At 42.8% G+C, this 17,924-nt stretch overlaps 1 protein-coding gene across 4 annotated transcripts in view; it reads left to right on the top strand.

The window, feature by feature from the left end:
- The window catches only part of DNAH8 (dynein axonemal heavy chain 8), a 323,660-nt gene extending 310,916 nt beyond the window's left edge, over positions 1-12,744 (top strand). For all 4 annotated transcript variants that reach the window (XM_037519635.2, XM_037519639.2, XM_037519637.2 and 1 more), the window contains 2 exons: positions 9,057-9,178; positions 12,233-12,744. In XM_037519635.2, the coding sequence (XP_037375532.1) occupies positions 9,057-9,178; positions 12,233-12,520 (410 nt within the window). In that variant the 3' untranslated portion in view covers positions 12,521-12,744. The remainder of the gene's footprint in view (positions 1-9,056; positions 9,179-12,232) is intronic.
- The last annotated feature ends 5,180 nt before the right edge of the window (positions 12,745-17,924 follow it).

Consider the following 17,924-nt stretch of genomic DNA (forward strand, 5'->3'; position numbering starts at 1 on the left):
TGCTTCCTTCTCTTTCTCTTGACATGGCAGAAAATTGAGTTTCTGTTCTGTATCCCCTGGTCAAATTTGGAAAGCATAAAGATGACAGCGACTCCACACACTTTCATAGCAGCGGGCAAGCAGATAAAGTCTTTTCCAAATGAAGCCTCCCTGGCCACTATCTGACACTCACAATTTATTTCTCAACATGAATGTATTTCCTGGTGCCATTTGATGAAATAATTTCTTTCTTTGGCTCAAAACATTTAAGGAAAGTGTTTTTAATAACAAAAAAGCCCTATATTATGTTTAAATAAAGTAGGTGCCGTTTGCAAAGAAGCCATAATTTCTTAATAAGTATAAATGGGCAAACTCACCCAGACGGTAGGATGTTTGACAGCATCTGACCATTTATGTTACATTCTTCTAATTTCTGTGGCTTCTGATACTGTCTGATGTGCATTTCCCGTCATCTGTGGTGATGGCTCCTCAGGCTGAGGTGACTTTGAGGTCCACGCTGCTGCAAGTTCAGATCACAGACCTTATTTGCCCCTGGGTAGCCCATGATGGGATTCATGCTGTTTGTAGCACTGCTGTGCCCCCTTAGGGTGAGCTAGTACTTTGTCTTATTTGAAGAGGCTGAGTCAGCCACGTGGAGCTAGCCTAGTGCTTTCTGCCACCTTCACGATCATTGCTGTAGCAATGGACAAACTCGACTGTGTGGCAGTTCGATTGAATGATGAAAATGGACACACTCTCTGGACCCAGGTTCCTGTCATCATTGTTCAATGGTGCAGCTTGAGGCAGTGTCTGGATTTGCCTCCCAGCAGATTATTCGGGTCCTGGAGAAACTTTGTGCTCTTCTGGGTTTTCCCAGCAGTCCCTGGTATACATAGTCACATATTATCTAAGATTGTGCTTTTCAGAGGTCTCTTGTTCTCTGTATCTTTTTTAGAGCATCATGTACTCATGACTTGGACTCTGGGTGGTGAGTGGGGTGAGGAGGTTGTGTGTGCATGCAGACCAAGACTGTGAGTTGTGATGAGCCTGGCTGCACACAGGGGCATTGCCTGACATCAGTACCTCCTAATTGCTAACCACACTTTGCCATTTGAGGTGGGGTATGACTCACAGGTGCTGCTAATGACACGCAGGCAGTGGCTGAAGGTGCTGTCAGGTCTCACGCCTCTATATTAGATTGGGCCACGCAGGATCATTATTTCCCACACGTTTAACTCAATTTGGAGCTTGATGTCGTTTGGATGCCACACTGTGCTACTTTTTCCTGGTATTTTTTTTTTTTTCTCTCAGTCTCTTGACAGCCCATGCCAGTCTATTATAGCAGACACCAGCGACAACTTATTATTCACTGACACAAATCAAGATTTTCAGAGAGGGTTTTTTTTTTTTTCCCTGAAGCAAGTGGATGGATCATTCTTGTCCTGTTATCTTTTGTTACTGTAAAAATCATCTACCACCTCTTGCCCGTGTGCTTGCTTTCAAAGCAGTGCCATCAGCTAGCAGTGGCAATTTCTAAATGCTTGTCTTCAGGATAGTTATAAAAGCCTAATGTTTGTTGGGTGGGAAAGTGCACCAAGTGTTAATAGAACTTCGGGACTGGAAGGGACCAGGAAACTGCTAATCTCATAGCAATTCCAGCAGGTCCCACCACTGAATCATAGCTACCATGAAGTCTGCAGGAATCCAGGCGAATGGACCTCAATCTGAGTAACAGCCATCCAGAATCATAGATCAATAGGACAGTGGACACTTTAGAACTGACTCCAGAGTAAATGACTATCTGTCCTCTCTGCATTTGCGTGTGAGTGGCTTACAGGCACTGGTTTTGGTTGCAACTGCAATTCTTTCGATTCTGGTCTCTGCACCAGGTTACCTTCCTGTAGGGTAAGGAAAAATGTCAGGCTTTTCTGCCCTCCCGCCATCAAGATAGATGATGGATCCTTGCGGTCCTGAATGCATGCCTGATGGCGGGCACCTGGAATAGGGTGTGGGCAGAGGTAGATGGGATTCTCCTGGGCTAAGACTGTGCCTTTAAGGGCAGCGTCATGGGGATGCCAGGAGAAGCAGAAGCCGAGAGAGAAGCAAGAGAAGCAGAAGCTGAGAGAAGGCCGGAGAGCCCAGATAGAATGAAGACTTGCTGGGGCTGGGAGGCCTGCCAGCCTCCTGGCCCCCAGCACCCCTGCCTGCTGTGTACCGGGTAAATCCCAATAAAAAGACCTGCAAAAAGCCACTAAGGACACTGACTCCTCCTTTACCTGGTCTGCTGGATCTTAGAAAACCTGCTCAGTGGCCATTCCTGCCCTCTACACTTCCTCACCAACACTTTAGTCCCTTGTAACTTGCTTAGCTCATCACTGCATTGAAGCTACTTTCTCCGGGGTCATCAAATTGACCTTCCTGCCAAGGTCATCCTCCTTGACTGTGCAGCTGGCGCTTGACCCACACAGTTCCACTTGATTTTCATATGAACAGACAATATTAACAGCATCAATAAATACAGTATGATACTCTAAGTGTTTCTCTTCCTTATGATTTTCTTTCTTTTTTTTTTTTTTTTTTTTTTTTTTTTTTTTTGCGTAGAAGAATGCAGGGAGTGAGAAGATTCACCAGAGACAGGGTGGGGAGCAGAACAGGCAAATCTACTGAAACAAAACTGCTGAGGGGAGCAGCAGGCCGATAGGAGAGGTCTGCTGTGCTATGTGGTTTAGCTCCCTGGCTGGGGATTGAACTCAGGCCATAGTGGTGATAGTGCTGAGACTTAACCTCTAGTCCATCAGAGAGGCCTCTTCCTTATGATTTTCTTAATGACATTTTCTTTTCTCTAGTTTACTTTATTGTGAGAAAACAGTGTATAATACATACAACATACAAAACATGTGTTAATCAACAATTTATGCTGTCATTATGATTTCTAGTCAACAGTAGTAAAGTTTAGTAAAGTTTTGGGGGAGTCAAAATTATGTAGAAATTTTGACCATATAAGGGAGGTGGACCAGTGCTCTCCACCTTTGTGTTGTTCAAAGGTTAACTGTACTTGAATGCTGATTCTGGAAGCTCTTTGATACCTTGACTTTAGTCTGTCACCTTCCTTGGTTCTCCAACGACCTGTCTGAGAGCTGCTTCTCACACTACTTTGTGGGCTCTCAGGCAGGTTCTGCCCTTGGTTCTAGCCCCTTCATTGATGACCTCAGACATTCTCACAGATATAGCTGCTCACCTCTACCTATGAAGGACTTATCTAAAGTCTCAGTATAAGATTCTGATTCCTCACTTCCAGCTGTGATTCTTCACTGCCATCTTCCTGTGAACCTCACGCATGCTACCATCTGGTCAGCTTCCTCTTAAACCAGCCTCATCAGGGTTCTGCTCCATTTGCTTGTGCATCACCAAACTCCAAATCATCCAAACTCTCGTGAATGGTTCCTTCATGTCCAAATAGTTTGGAAGACAGGAACCAGAGAGCATAGTATCATGGGACAGAAGGGGAGAGTAGGAAGGAATTGAAAAATGCTCTGAGAGGTGAAAGAAGATAGGGCCAAAAATGGTCAGGTGACTTTATCAACAAGGAGATTGTTGGCAAGAAAAGTTTCAGTGGAGTGGGCAGGAGGGTGGAAGAGTCGGCCAAGTGAATGAAAGACCAAGAAATGGAAAACAGAGTGTGACTATGAACAGTATGGATAAAGCCCTTGAGAAATTTGACTTTGGAGGATAAATCACATTGAAGGAGTATGGGTAAGAAGAAAGAATGGCCTTGCTTTTTCTTTAAAAAGGATAGAACGGGCTTAAGTATATTCAACACATGATAAAGGAGAAAGAATAAGAGCCAGATGTGTGTGTGTGTAAGAGAGGGGGGCGGAGAGAGAGACTATAGATACCAGAGAGGGAATAAGAGTTGGGGGCGGGGGTGATGGCTCCAAGTAGAGGTATCCATTCCAACTCCAGAGCCACCCCAGTAGAGGGACACCTCATCCATTAAACAAGAGCAATAAGGTCGGAATGAATATAAGATGAAAGTGATTTTATGGTGGCAAGAAGTCAAGGGAATTTTCATATGGGGCTTCCTATTTTCTTTTTGAAGAAGGAGCTGAAATGATCTCAAGAGTAAGATGTGAAAGGACAGCTTTAAGGAATGTGGAAGACGTATGAGAAAGAGGACTCATGAGGGCACAGATAACGATTGCCAGCTTTGAGAATCTTGTGGAGGGAGGTGGTGGTTAACTCTCTGGTGGTCTCAGTTTTATTCAGCAACTGGTATAATTATAAGAAGTGGAACATTTGTGTTTATCCAGAACTGGGTTTTGCTGAGAAAGTGGTGAAATGGATGGATCTAGATAAATAGGGAAGAAAGTGAAGAGAGAGTAGAGTTGAGAAGAAGCTTATCAAAAATGGTGAGGTCAAGGAACTGAGAGATCACCATGCTGAAAGGGACCCAGATGATGGCAAGCTATTCAGTGAAAGAGAGCAAATGGGTATTTGGCAGGGACATCAAAGGGGGCTGTATATGGCTACAGGGCGTGGTCATCAAGAAAGCAGAGGTGAAGGAACAATTGGGAAAGCCAATGTCTTCAGAGTTGAGGCTTCAGTAAGGGCAAGACGATGGAGAGAATGTTCTGTGAAGAGGGGGAAAATATGAGAGTTTGTTAATCACTGAACCACTCCAGGGGAACAGTGGGAAGGTTTGGGGAGAGTAGGGGATAGGTGGAGATTGGGTCAAGAGGAAGTCGAACAAGGTATCAAATAGAATATGGATAAGCTGGAGCAATGCAGGGAATCACGTTTTGGAACACGAGACAGGTGGGTTTAGCTGAACACAACCCAGCCAAGAGAATGAGGTCCAGCTCTCCCACTTATATTTGGGTTTTCCCAGGGCCAACCGTGTCCTGGATTCATGACATTTCAGAGAACATGCATGTCTCGGGGCACTCTGGTAAGTTTGTACTACTGACAGCCTTCCTGATAGTATGCTTGTATCAGGAGGCATTTCTCTTCCCACTTGTCAGATTTGTTCTTAAAACAAATGTGGGTCAGTGACCTGTCAATGGCCTGTCATGAAGATCTTTTTATAAAGTGGTGGTCCTTAGCTATGCTGGTGTAGAGAGTCACCTCAGGACTTTGAAAACATTATTGCCTGAGGCCCTAGATCAAGGACATCAGACTCTGGGGATGAGGCCTCTAGGTCTGTACAGTGTTTTCTTAAACATTCCCATGGTCATTCTAATGTGTAAAGAACCTTGGCCTTAGACCTTTGCAATTCAGTCTGCCCTCTACCAACCAGCAGCATCTGCATTACCCGGGAGTGTGATAGAAATGCAGAATCTCAGGCCCCACCCTTGACCTGCCTGTTGCATCAAAGCCTGTGTTTTAATAAGGGCTCCTTCCTCAGGTGATTCTCAGGTGATTTCAAGCACTGCCTTGAAACACGATGGATGCCTGGGTTCTACCTCTAGAGAGTCTGGTTTCAGTGATCTGGGCAAGGAGCTGGCAATGGGAGTTTGAGAGTCTTTCCAGATGTTTCTGATTTTCTGCCAAGTTTCAGATCCCCACCTTATAGCATCTAGCAAAGGTTCAGGGGAGATGCCCTGTGCATTTTTATTCAACTTGTGGATCGACCCATCTTGGTTTAATGATTTCCGACCTTTTATTTAACTTACCAGTGAACTCCATTTGTTTCTCATTTGGGGGAAAAACTGCCTGTCATAAACTTGTGACAGTCACATCATTTCTCCTCATCCTCTAAAATGATGTTGGAAGGCTTAGTAACTGATAAAACAGGAAATATGGCACAACCTAAGGCCCATTACATAAGTACTCGTTCATTTATTAAAAAAGCAAAACAAAACACAACATTGCTTATAATACCAACCACCTCCTTATAAAATGGAGAGGGACAACCATCCTCATTTCTTTCTCTTTCCAGACTTTGTTTGAAATGATAAAGCTTTCTTCAAGTCAACTGGCTGCAAAGTCCAACCACAGTTATTATTTTGCTAAAATGTTGGATTGATGCTATTATAAGAATTAAGACATAACAAGTGTTACTTTGGACCTGAGTTTCCAAAGTACAATACTAGCTTAAAAGTGAATTTTTTTTTAAAGAACGACCTTGACAAGCGTTTTAAGAATTCATTTTGCTGTATAAGCTTGAAGGGAAAACATTTTTAAGCATCTTATTTAGACTACATGTAACTCAGATGTTTGAATAGTCAAATCACCCATTTTCATGTGGGCGGTTAAATCTCATGAAGAATAGGTTATTTTTGTTTAAGACTTTCCCTAACCTTCTGTTTTTCACTTCAGAGTCAAATGTGAACATATGAATCATTTTCTACCTTCTTGATTGAAATTTGGTTTAAGAATTAGTAAAACTAATTTGGTGCCAAGAGAAAAGAACCGCTTTTCAAGATTTTATAAAGAAAAACACATCAATAGTCTTTTAAAATGATACAGACGTCAGAAAACACAGATATTGATTCCATCAGACTTGATATCAGCCTAGGAGAAAAATGGCTGTTCATTTTTAAAATTCAATATGAACAATTTAATGGATTCACTATGGTTTGAATTCTACAAAATCATGTTCTTTTTAGGGAGCCAATACAAAACTATTGAGACTTGGAAAAATAGAACTATGGTCCATGCTCTCTGAATGGGAGTGGTTCATGGAACAGTTCCCTGGCCTTCACTCTCAAGCCTCAGATACATTTATTTAACATTTTCCTCTCTCAGTAGCTCGAGAGCAGATGCTTTTTAGATCCTGTCCATTGTCTTACTCAGAGTGTTTTCTAAACACTAGACTTATTGTCGAAGTCAGCTAGATAGCAGCGTGCATAGTCCCCAGCAGAGAGAAGAGAGGATGTGGTCCCTTTTTAATTGCACTAAAATTTTTAATTTCAATAAATTGAAAAATTTCTTTTTCAGAGGTTTATGAAAATGGCTGGAGTCTTTGAAACAGATGTACTACAGAAGAGGGGCTCCCAATTAGTCCTCTGGCACCGAGGGTGTTGTTCTAAATATAGCCATGTGGAGTGAGGTCAAATTCGCAATTTAGTTGGAATTCAACATGTTATAGGAAAAATCAGCTACTCAAGTTGTGCAGATGGATGGTTAAGATCAGATTCGTGTCTTATGCATTATGACCTTACAGATTCATAGATCAGTGATGAATTTTAAAATATCATAAAATAGGGTCAATTTAATTTCAAGTACTCTACTTGGATACATAGTGTCTAATAAACCATATGGATACACACTTAATGTTGAATGATGAAAATGACATTTTCATGGAGTGGGGTGGAAGGGTGAATTGAATTTTATTATTGTGGTCCTATAGACCACTGACTGGCAAACACAGAAAATGGAAGTATGGGACCCCCAGTATTTAAAGGGAAGTCAACACAATCACATGCTGATCAAATCCCCTCAAGTGTGGATAGGCATGGGCCAGCAATGGCCCACCACATTTCCTGCCCCAAATAGTTAACATTTTGTGTCATAAAAATCATCATTTTCTAGTAGGCCCTCAGTTTCATGAAGCTATAGCTTTATCAGAATCAGTTGACTGACCAACTTTTCTTTCGGATTAATGCAAGAGAGAGCTGTTGGGCATCCCAAATCCTGTTTTAGTGAGGGCTCTGAGTAAACCTTATTGCTTGCCTAATTTAAATATTCAATGGCTTCCCATCATCCACAAAAATCAAGTACAAACTCTGATGCTCCTCCACCATTGTTCTAACCTTACAAGCATCATTGCCTCTATGTTAGCCTAGACCTCCCTGCCTTTGCATTTGCTGTTCCTCTAACTGGAATTGCTCCATCTGAAAAACTCCCCCATATTTTCCAAGAGTCACCTTCAACTTTATTTCAATTCAGCCTTCCTTGACCTGTCTTCCCAGATGGCTCACATGGCATAGTGCTGCATGTGTTCTGCCTCCTTCCATTCCTGCTAGACTGAGCTCCTTGGCCTCTTTATCTGTGTCATTCCCCCCACCCACCCCCAGTACCTGGTACACTGATTTAATGAATGAATGAATGAACGTTTGAGTGCCTCCACATGTGTCTAGTTTAATAAGCCTGGAGAGACTTGGAAAGAACTAGACTGTCTCATTTAGCCAGGCTAGGGACCTGCTCGTCTCTCCAACTCCAAGGAATATTAACTCAGAGCTTGTGATTATGCCTTGCAAATCCCCTGTTCCCTCCACTCCCATTCAAGCCTGATAAAATATTACCATTTACCTATTGGTTTGTGCATAACAGCGGTTACAGCTCACTAATCTAGGAGTAGCAGGGACATACAGATCCCAGAATTGTATTCCACAGAGAGCCCATGATTTTTTCAACATTAATGCAGAATCCTAAATATGATTTGTAGGTTTTGAGGTCCCTTTGAAGTTTAGGGTACAATTTCTAACATCCAATGCTACTCTCCAAGACTTTCTCTTATTGAATTGAATGACACTGTTTGCAAATATTAAGTTTGTCTTCAAATAACTGTATCCTGGACATTAAAACATGTAGCTTTCCTTTCCGCTGTGAATGCTTTGTTTGATCAAATTGGAAGTTGGGTTTTCTATATTGGCATTATGCTTTATTTCCGTAGACGAAATGCAATTGTTCCATTATAGCAAATAGAAGCTTGATAATGGTTTGATTTGAGTTTTAATTGGAATGCTGTTCTCAGAATATTTTACCATCTCTGTCTTATTCCTAGATGTTGTATTTTCAAATAGCGACTATGAGCTAGTCTGATTTACAACCCTTATGGGACTTGAGCGGTTGAAATCCCAGGGGAATTTCAAACCAAGGCCCTGTATGAGGCAGAAAGGGTGGCTGCTTTCCTGCTATCAGCTGGTGAGAAATATTTAGCTCACCGTAGGTCTCCATAGAAACAAAGCACTGAAAGAAATGTCCCCTCGAGGTTTGAGCTCACTCCTCTCAGATGGGCACTTGTTTGGAGACAGGCCACTAACACTTAACACTGCTCCTTTCTTCTTTCCAGATTGGTCTGCACAAGGCATCAAAATCATTTCTGGGTTTTTTGTGTTTTTTTTTTTGTAAAGGCTTCCTCACAGCCATGAGACAGGAAGTGACCCGCGCCCATAAAGGCTGGGCCCTGGACTCCGTGACCATCCACAATGAAGTTCTGCGGCAGACCAAGGAAGAGATCACGTCCCCCCCTATGGTAGGCACCACCGGACACTACTGGGGCAGAAAGATCAAGGTCTTCCTAACACTGAACCATGAGTGCCTTAGTGAAGCCCACTGGCTCTGCAGCCAAGGTCTCTTCCCATGTAACCAGGAGACCTCAATGCCAAAACCTCCTCCACTTGCCAGATCAGGGATCGATCAAGTTCCCTTGCGGACTCCCCAAATTGCATTTCTTTAGAATTACAAGTTGCACTTGTATTTGCTAAAAAAGATTTTCCACATGTTTCCAGCTGCTGCTGTGAGCTACCCACAGAACTGACAAGTATTGAGGGTAGTGGAGACTAACAGGAGTAGTGGTCCTGAGCTCTGGGGCCAGTTCCAGCATTGTCCCCTTAGAGCTGTGTGTTGCTGGGTGGAAGGGGGGCTGGCCGGGGGAAGGGCAGAGGCTCTAAAATAAGCAGACACCTCTGGGACCGAGGCTTGGTCACGTACCTGCTCTGTGAACTCGGGCAAGTTCCTTAATTTTGTTGAGCCTCAACTTCTGCATCTGTAAAATGAGGATGCTATTTCAACCTCATGATTGTGAAAAGTAAATGGGATCATTTTGGCTTGGTGCTGGACCCCACACTCATAAATCTTAGTCCCTCTTTCTCTCTCTGTCTTTTATCTCAACTGTCAAGTAAATAGGCTGGACCAGAGATTTTTCAAGTTCTGGCTCCTACTGCCACTTTCTGACAAGGATCACTGTGCCCCTGTTTTTCAATAGCATTTTCAATAACCCTGTTTCCAGAAGCACCTTAAATCTCTATTTTCTTCAACAATCTCTAGATTCAAGGCAACCTAAGAATTTTCTTTTTTTTTTTTTAAAGATTTATTTATGTATTTATACAAGCACCGGGTACAGTCAGAAGCGCGGGAGGGTGAGAGAATTCACCAGAGCCAGAGCAGGGAACAGAACAGGCAGAAGGACTGAAGTACACTGCTGAGGGGAGCAGCGGGGGGCAGGAGAGGTCTGCGCGCTATGTGGGACCCTCGCCAGTGGCCGGGGATCGAACCAGTGCTGGAGAGGCTGCAGGCAGCTTCACAGCCCAGCGCTCAACCGCTGCTCCACCAGGAGAGGCCCAACCTAAGAATTTTCTATTCTGAACTTTGAAATTCTTCCAGCTTCTTCCCATGATGCAATTCCAAGGTCACATTCATGTTTTCAGGTATGTTAGCCCCGATTCCTGAGGCTAACCAGGATGGTATGAGTTTCCTACGGCTATTCTAATGGAGTATCATAGACCTGGTGGCTTAGAACTGCAACAAGGTATCTCAGAGTTCAGGATGCCAGAAGTCTGAAACCAAGGTATTGGCAGGGTTGGTGCCTTTTGAAGACTCTGAGGCAGAATCTCACGCCTCTGTCATAGCTTCTGGTGGTTACCAGCAACCCAGGCTTGTGGCTGTATCACTCCTGTCTGCCCATTGTCCCCAGGCCTTGTCCCTGTGTGGGTCTCTGTGGATCCCTTCTCTTCTTATAAGCATCCTTGTCACACTGGACTTGGTGACCTTAACTAATTACATCTGCAAAGAACGCATTTCCAAGTAGTCACTTTCTGAGGTTTTGGGCAGACATGAATTTTTGGCAGCCGTTATTTAATCCATGACACTTCTAACTGCAACTTTGAATGATGTCTAGAAGGCATATAATTTTACTCTCAGATGCTACCTAAATGGTTGTATTATTCATGGAGTAATTGTCACCCCACTGACTTAATGATAATAATCTTATGTCCTGATTTTCTGGACTTGCCTGTGGTTTTACTGTTAAACATGTTCTTCAGGTTTTGGTTAAAATATGTGACCCTTATACTGTTAGCCCCCACAAGGGAATTCGGGAAAACACCTTGCAACTAGTCTCAGTCTCTTTTATTATAATCTACATTTACTTCCCCATTCCTAACCTTCACTAGAAATGGAAAAATGCTCACCATCTTCAACATAAATACGTCTTATGAACTTAGGCGATCTTTTGAGTCTCCCCTGTGACTCCTCTTAGCCTTTCTTTTCTTACCGAATGCATGTTCTATGGCTCCCCATTGCCTAAAAGATAAAGTTCAAATGCTTTAGCTTGGCACCTAGTCTCTTCCATGGTCAAGCCCTAACTTATTTTAATACCACTGAATTTTCTGCCACATTAAGTGTTTGAGCTTTTCCACTTATCCTGCCTTTCTTGTACTATCGCTCCTGCCTGGGAGACCACCCTCTCTCCCCTGTCTTTACAAATGCAACCCACCCTTTAAGACCCAATTCAACAACATCTTCACAAAATCCCCTGCGCAATCTGGCCCAATAGTAACCTTACGCCTCCAATCACTGCACTTACCCTCAGTGCTGCTAACTGGGGAGCTCCTCTATCCAGTGTTTGCTGGTATTCAATTCGTGCTTTTTGCTTTTCTTCCCCCATGTATGTATCTCCTCTCTTGATTTAATGGCGAGGACCTCAAGGGCAGGTACTGTTGCAGGAGAGACACAGGATGATGGTCGGATGCTGAACCAACTCTTCTCCCTGCCCACCAAGCCCATGCGCGCTCTACCACACCTGGACACTAGGGGCGCCCTGACTCCTGCTCGCAGGGCTTAGCTACAGAAATCTCATTTTATCCTGTGACTGAGATGAAGTGAGAGCCACGGGTTGGCCTGGCCCGTGCAGCCTGAGATCCCACGTGGCGCGCAGGTCCAAATCCCTATCCGTTCTCCCGCCCTTCCACGACTCAGACCAGACCCCTAGAGATTTCCGGCAGCCTGCAGAGGTGATTTGGCGCTACTGACTAAGCTCGTTGTCCGAGGAAGGCCGCCCCCCACTCTCAAATACCCAATAACGGGAACATTTCTATAGCACTCACAGCCTCAAGCTGTGCCGCCGGGGGAGAAATTGGGCTCAGGAGTTCACTAATGCAATGTGCCCAGTGGTGTCTTCTTTTGGTAGCGTTTTAAGACTGGTGAATGCTTTCTTTCCTCACGGATGGCTTTTATTACAGAAATGGACGCCCAGCTCATAGCACCTATTGTTTTGGAAATCCTTTGATCTTATGGTTGTCTCTTCCAGGAAGGCGTATACATTTATGGGCTGTACATGGACGGAGCCACCTGGGACAGACGGAACGGGAAGCTCACAGAGGCCACCCCCAAGGTGCTCTTCACGCAGCTGCCTGTGCTGCACATCTTCGCCATTAATTCCACCGCGCCCAAGGACCCCAAACTGTACATGTGCCCTATTTACAAGAAACCGAGGCGAACTGACTTGACGTTCATCACCGTGGTGTATTTGCGCACGGTCTTGTCCCCGGATCACTGGATCCTGAGAGGAGTGGCCCTATTGTGTGACATCAAGTAAGTTCACTTGCACTCCCCGATCCACTGAGGGCGTGAAGATGGCCGCGCTCTGGAGGGACTGGCGACCGGCCTTTTTTCTCTCTGATGATTGCTCTATTGCTCATTCTAAATTAAAAAGCTGACATTTCTATAGCAGGAGTCGTTTGTGTGTTTCCCCCCTCATCTCAATATTCAAAAAGGTAATTCAAAAGTACTGCTTTTTATTCTGGGCCATCCATTGCAATTTTGTATGGGATATGTATAAAATACATACACACACATATGTTTACACATGCATGTGCATATGTTTACATACATATCTACATATATTTAAGCTAAAGAACTTTCTTCATATTAGAACACTTTGGAAGTTTTGAATTTTAAAAAAAACTTAAAGTAGTAATTGTTGCACCCCAAAAAGGAGCCTCATACAAGCGTCTCTCAAATGAAAACCATATATCCCTGGAATAAAATCAAACCATGTTTGTGCTAATGTGTTAATCCTTTGCTTGCATGTGTTTGATGTTTTGTAAAATGAAAACTAGAAGGGTTGAGTCAGATTCCTTAGGCGTTACAGTTGTGTGGTGTGAAATGTTAGAGACAGACTATCCACTGGGATGACTGCACTTGTTATTCATGTTAATTTTATTTAATATTATTTAATGTTCTATTTTAAATGCTTTGGGAGCCCAGAGAAAGCTGTGTCTCCATCTCACCAGCCCCACCCCCTCCCCAGCTCTGCAGGAGATAATGAAACACACATTTCTAGGCAGCAAATGGAGGAGGCAAAACAAACTCCATCAAATAAAATTAGGTTACATGCTGAATGCCTTAAAAAGCAAAGTCTTTTAAAAGTGAAGCTATTTCTTACTCTGTAGCTAGTCTGAAACTCAGTATGAACCTTTATTTCCTGCTAAAGGAAATTGTCAATTTAACAAAACAGATGGGGTCCTATATTGAATGCTCTATGTAGCTTCAGGATGGTGAAGAAGTGTCTCTACTGATCTTCTAGAATCTTGTTGCCTGCCCCCAGCTAAATTTACAAGCTCCGTTCCCTGTTTATTCTGAAGAAGGCAAGTGTTTCAACTTGCCTTGCTCCCTTCCCATCCTTCTGTCACTCTGATCATAGATACCACCGATAAGCAAAAAGAGAAGGTCATACAATGGCCCAGGTGAAGGTGTCCAGGGAAGGCCGGAGCGGAAATTCAACCATGGCCTTATATACTTGCCAACAATAGAAAACATTGGGAAATGCAAATGGTAGCAGTGGTCTCTCATATGCTTCTGATACTGATTCAATATCAGAGACAGAACTTTCCAGGGTAATTTAAAAACTAAGGAAATGAAACCACTGACCCAAGTGTTTTAGCACTTCCCTTGGGCACTAGGCACATGACAGGAAAAGATAGTGTTCTCTGGAAAGGAAGTGTTCTTAATTAAGGCTAGAATTTGGGAGCATCTGCTACTCTAGGTGAGCATGGAGGAAGTGAAATACTTTCAAGCAAGTCAACCTTGGTGGCAAAATAAAACACACATTGTCCTCGTATTCCTGCTCATTTGATAAAACAATTGAAGGCAAATTGCATAGTCTAAACCCTGGGATATCCTAATAGGTTTTTAGAGAATAACAATTAATTTCAATGTTCTCTATGATTTGAAAGTCTTACGGAAAATTTGGAAACGAGATGAAAAGATGTCAGCCTAGTAAAGGGCATAAATTAGAGTGTCTAAAGTCACGTGCTTAGATACCATTTCCTGGGAACTCTGCATTGTTACTGATTATTTTGTTCTATGTCAACAAAAGAAGAGAAAGATGGATGTTGAGGGCCCTACCCCACAGGACTGGGTACCTGGCATGCAAGCAGTGCCTCAAAATGGCCTTCTTAATGGGGTACTTCTCAGCAATCCCTTGTTTTGCAGAGCTGGTTGGAATCCAGCTCTGCTTCCTTTCTCTAGGCTCATGAAATGGTTTCCTTAGACATTCTGAGCCATTAAACTTCCATAAACACATAACCATCTATGCAGCAAAATTGTTGCTCTTTCACTAATTACATAATTTTCCACACTTGAGAGAGGGAGACCTGGTGAGAATAAAAGAGCAAAGGATTGGGGACATGATGGTTAAGCCAACTGAAACTGGGAGAGAGGCAAAGTACTCTTTTTTCATCGTTGGTTATCTGTCCACATATTCTCATTTTGGTTTTGGCAAAATAAGCAATGAGATTTATACCTCCATTGATTTAAAATGTTATTTTAGTTTGGACTTTGCATAAAAAATAAGGCCAAAAGTATTAAAGACTTGAATGTAGGACCTGAAATCATAAAATATACAAAAGAAAACAAGGGATAAGCTCATCTACTTAGGTCTTAGAGATGTCTCTGTGGATTCATCTCCAACGGCAAGGGAAACAAAAGCAAAATATACTAATGAGAGTACAACTAAAAACCTTCTGTATAACCAAAGAAACCACCACAACTAACGAAAAGGCAACCAACTGATTGGTGGAAGATACTCACCATTCATACATCTGACAAGGGATTGATACATATAAAATATATAAAGAACTCATGCAATTTACAACAACACAAACAGATTAAAAAAACAGGCAATAGATCTGAATAGACACTTCTTCAAAGAAAACATACAGATGGCCAACAGGCACATGAAAAAAATGCTCATCATCACAACAGTTATTACAGAGACTCAGAACCACAATGAGGTCTAACATCTCACACCTGTGAGAATGACCTTATCCAAAAGACAAGAAACAAGTGTTAGCAAGAGTGTGGGGGAAGAAAGGAACCCTCATACATTGTTGGTAGGAATATAAATTTTTTAGGCACTAGGGAAAACAGTGTGATGATTCTTCAAAAAATTAAAAATAAAACTATCATATGATCCTGTAATTCCACTTCTAAGAATGTGAAAATGCTAATTTTAAAAAAGATATTGTACCCCTATGTTCATGGCAGCACTGGTCACAAGAGCCAACATACAGAAACAACCTAAGTGCCCATCAACAAGTGAAGTGATAGAGGATGTGGTGTATATATAAAACATACAATGGAATACTATGCAGCTATTAAAAGAGATGAACTCTTGCCACTTACAAAAACATGGATGGACTGACCTTATGGGGATTATACTAAGCAAAATAAGTCAGAAAGAGAAAGACAAGTATCATATGATTTTTTTTTAAGATTTATTTATTTATACAAGAACTGGCATACAGTCAGAGGCACGGGAGGGTGAGAGAATTCACCAGAGACAGAGTGGGGAGCAGAACAGGCAGACGGAGCAGTGGGCAGAAACAAGAGAGTACTGCTGTGCCATGTGGGTTTCTCCCTGGCCGGCCGGGAATCAAACCCACACTGCAGAGTCTGTGGACAGCTTCATAGCGCGGCGCTCAACCCGCTGTGCCACCGGGGAGGCCCTCATATGATTTTATTCCTAAATTCAATGTAAAGAAACAAAGCAAATGAATAAACAAAACAAAAACAGATTCTCAAATTCTAATAACAAAGTGGTGGTTACCAGAGGGAAAGAGGGTGGGGGTGGGAGGAATGGGTAGAAGGGTTTGATTGGATGGTGTTGGATGGTAATGAGATCTTTGGGTGGTGAGTGTGATGTGGTATACACATTTTTACAGGTGTGAAGCTGTACTTTTGAAACTTACAGTGTTGGAAACAAAGGTAACCTTAATTTAAAAAAAAAAAAAAAGAGAAGTATCTAATGATATATCTTTGAAAAGGGCTTGGTCTTGTGGGTGATGGTGTATGAGTGAACCCAACTGTCTGCTGTCAGACCATTAGAGGACTCACCTGCAAATGAGTGGGAGTCAAGGCCATGGGTTTTAAGCACAAAGGAACAGTTAAAGAAACCCAGGCTTGAGGGATGAACTTGAAGACAAGGTAGCAGTTCACTTGAGTCTTGGTCATCTGTGGATGGTTCCCAGACAGTAGATGGATAAGAACAGTATGGAGAGAGAATAGTAAGGGAGGGAGCAACATGAGGGAGAGAATAGTATAAAGATGGTGTGGGTCTGCTACTCCTAAACAGCCTATTTGACCACCATTTTTTGTCACCTATACTTCTAAATCCTAAGCAAGGTCAAATGGCCTGGTCAGTTAGGTACAGGAGCCCAATATCTTCAAGATGCCCTTCAAATCAAACAAGAGGACAAAGCTGGATCACGCTGGGAAGGCTATGCATCACGAGGTATGACCGGGAATGCCCAGGGGGCTGAGGACCAATGCATATAACATGTACTCCCGACTTACACATCACGAGGTATGACCAGGGAACGCTGGGGGGGGGGGGGCGAGGATCAATGTATGACAAGGGACCCCAGAAGCTGATCAGTGGACCGCCTTGTTGATAAGATTAAAACCTTGGCTGGGAATTAGGGTGTGATCTCAATGACAATACCAAGTCATCAAGTAGATAAGAAGTGCCTGGAGGGCAGGCTCACAATCCCTAATCTTCTACACCCTTCCCCTTTCTTTAATCTCCTTCCCCTTAATCTCCCTTTGCTCGGTCCCCTTATAACCGATACTGTGTATGTCAATAAAAAGGCCAGGATCTTACACTTCAGCAGCATCCTGTCTTGTGTAGCCTGCTCCATGACTCCCGTTTTTTTGTCAGTGTGGTGTTGCCTGACGCAACAAGATGGGAACCTGCAAGGAATAGGCAGAGACAGAGGCCAGACCATGAGGTCCCCTCCTCAGGAGCCTTCATGAGTTTCAATTGGCTGGAATCTACATTCCAATTGCCAAAGCCTCCCCAGGAACTGATAAAAAATAAGATTTCTGCCTAGTCACCTTATCACTCAACTTTCTGAATTGCTTCTGCCATTAGGATATTTGATGTTTCTTGAATATTACACATACTTTTAACCCCCTGTTGTTTCCTTATCAAGGAAAACTCTCCCATATAGAACAACTGGAACTTGCATATTTCTTGAAGGCAATGCAAAGGGGACAACCATATTTGGAACACAGGCCACCAGTTTCTTAAAAGTTAAACATCATAGCTACCAGATGGGCAGGGCTTTTCACTCCTAGGTATTTGCTTAACAGCATGTGTCCAAATAAAGACTTAGACATGAATACTCATAGAAGCTATTGTAAAAACCAACAGCTGAAAACAACATGAATATCTATAAACAGGTGAATGCATAAACAAATGATGGTATACTGATTCCACAGAACACTACTCAGCAGTGAAAAAGGAACAGACTTGATGCGGGTGAAAAATAATTATGCTGAGTGAAAGCAGTCAAACAAAAAAAGGCATATCTAATATATGGTACCATTTATACATAAAATTATAGAAAATGCAAACTAATTTACAGTGACAGCAGATCAGTGGTTGCCTGGAGTGGGGAATAGGGTAGGCTAGGAGAAAGAAATTACAAAGAAGAGGA

This window comes from Talpa occidentalis, unplaced genomic scaffold, assembly GCF_014898055.3.
Source record: "Talpa occidentalis isolate TD23 unplaced genomic scaffold, MPIMG_talOcc4v2.1 talOcc4.2, whole genome shotgun sequence".
NCBI lineage: Eukaryota > Metazoa > Chordata > Mammalia > Eulipotyphla > Talpidae > Talpa > Talpa occidentalis.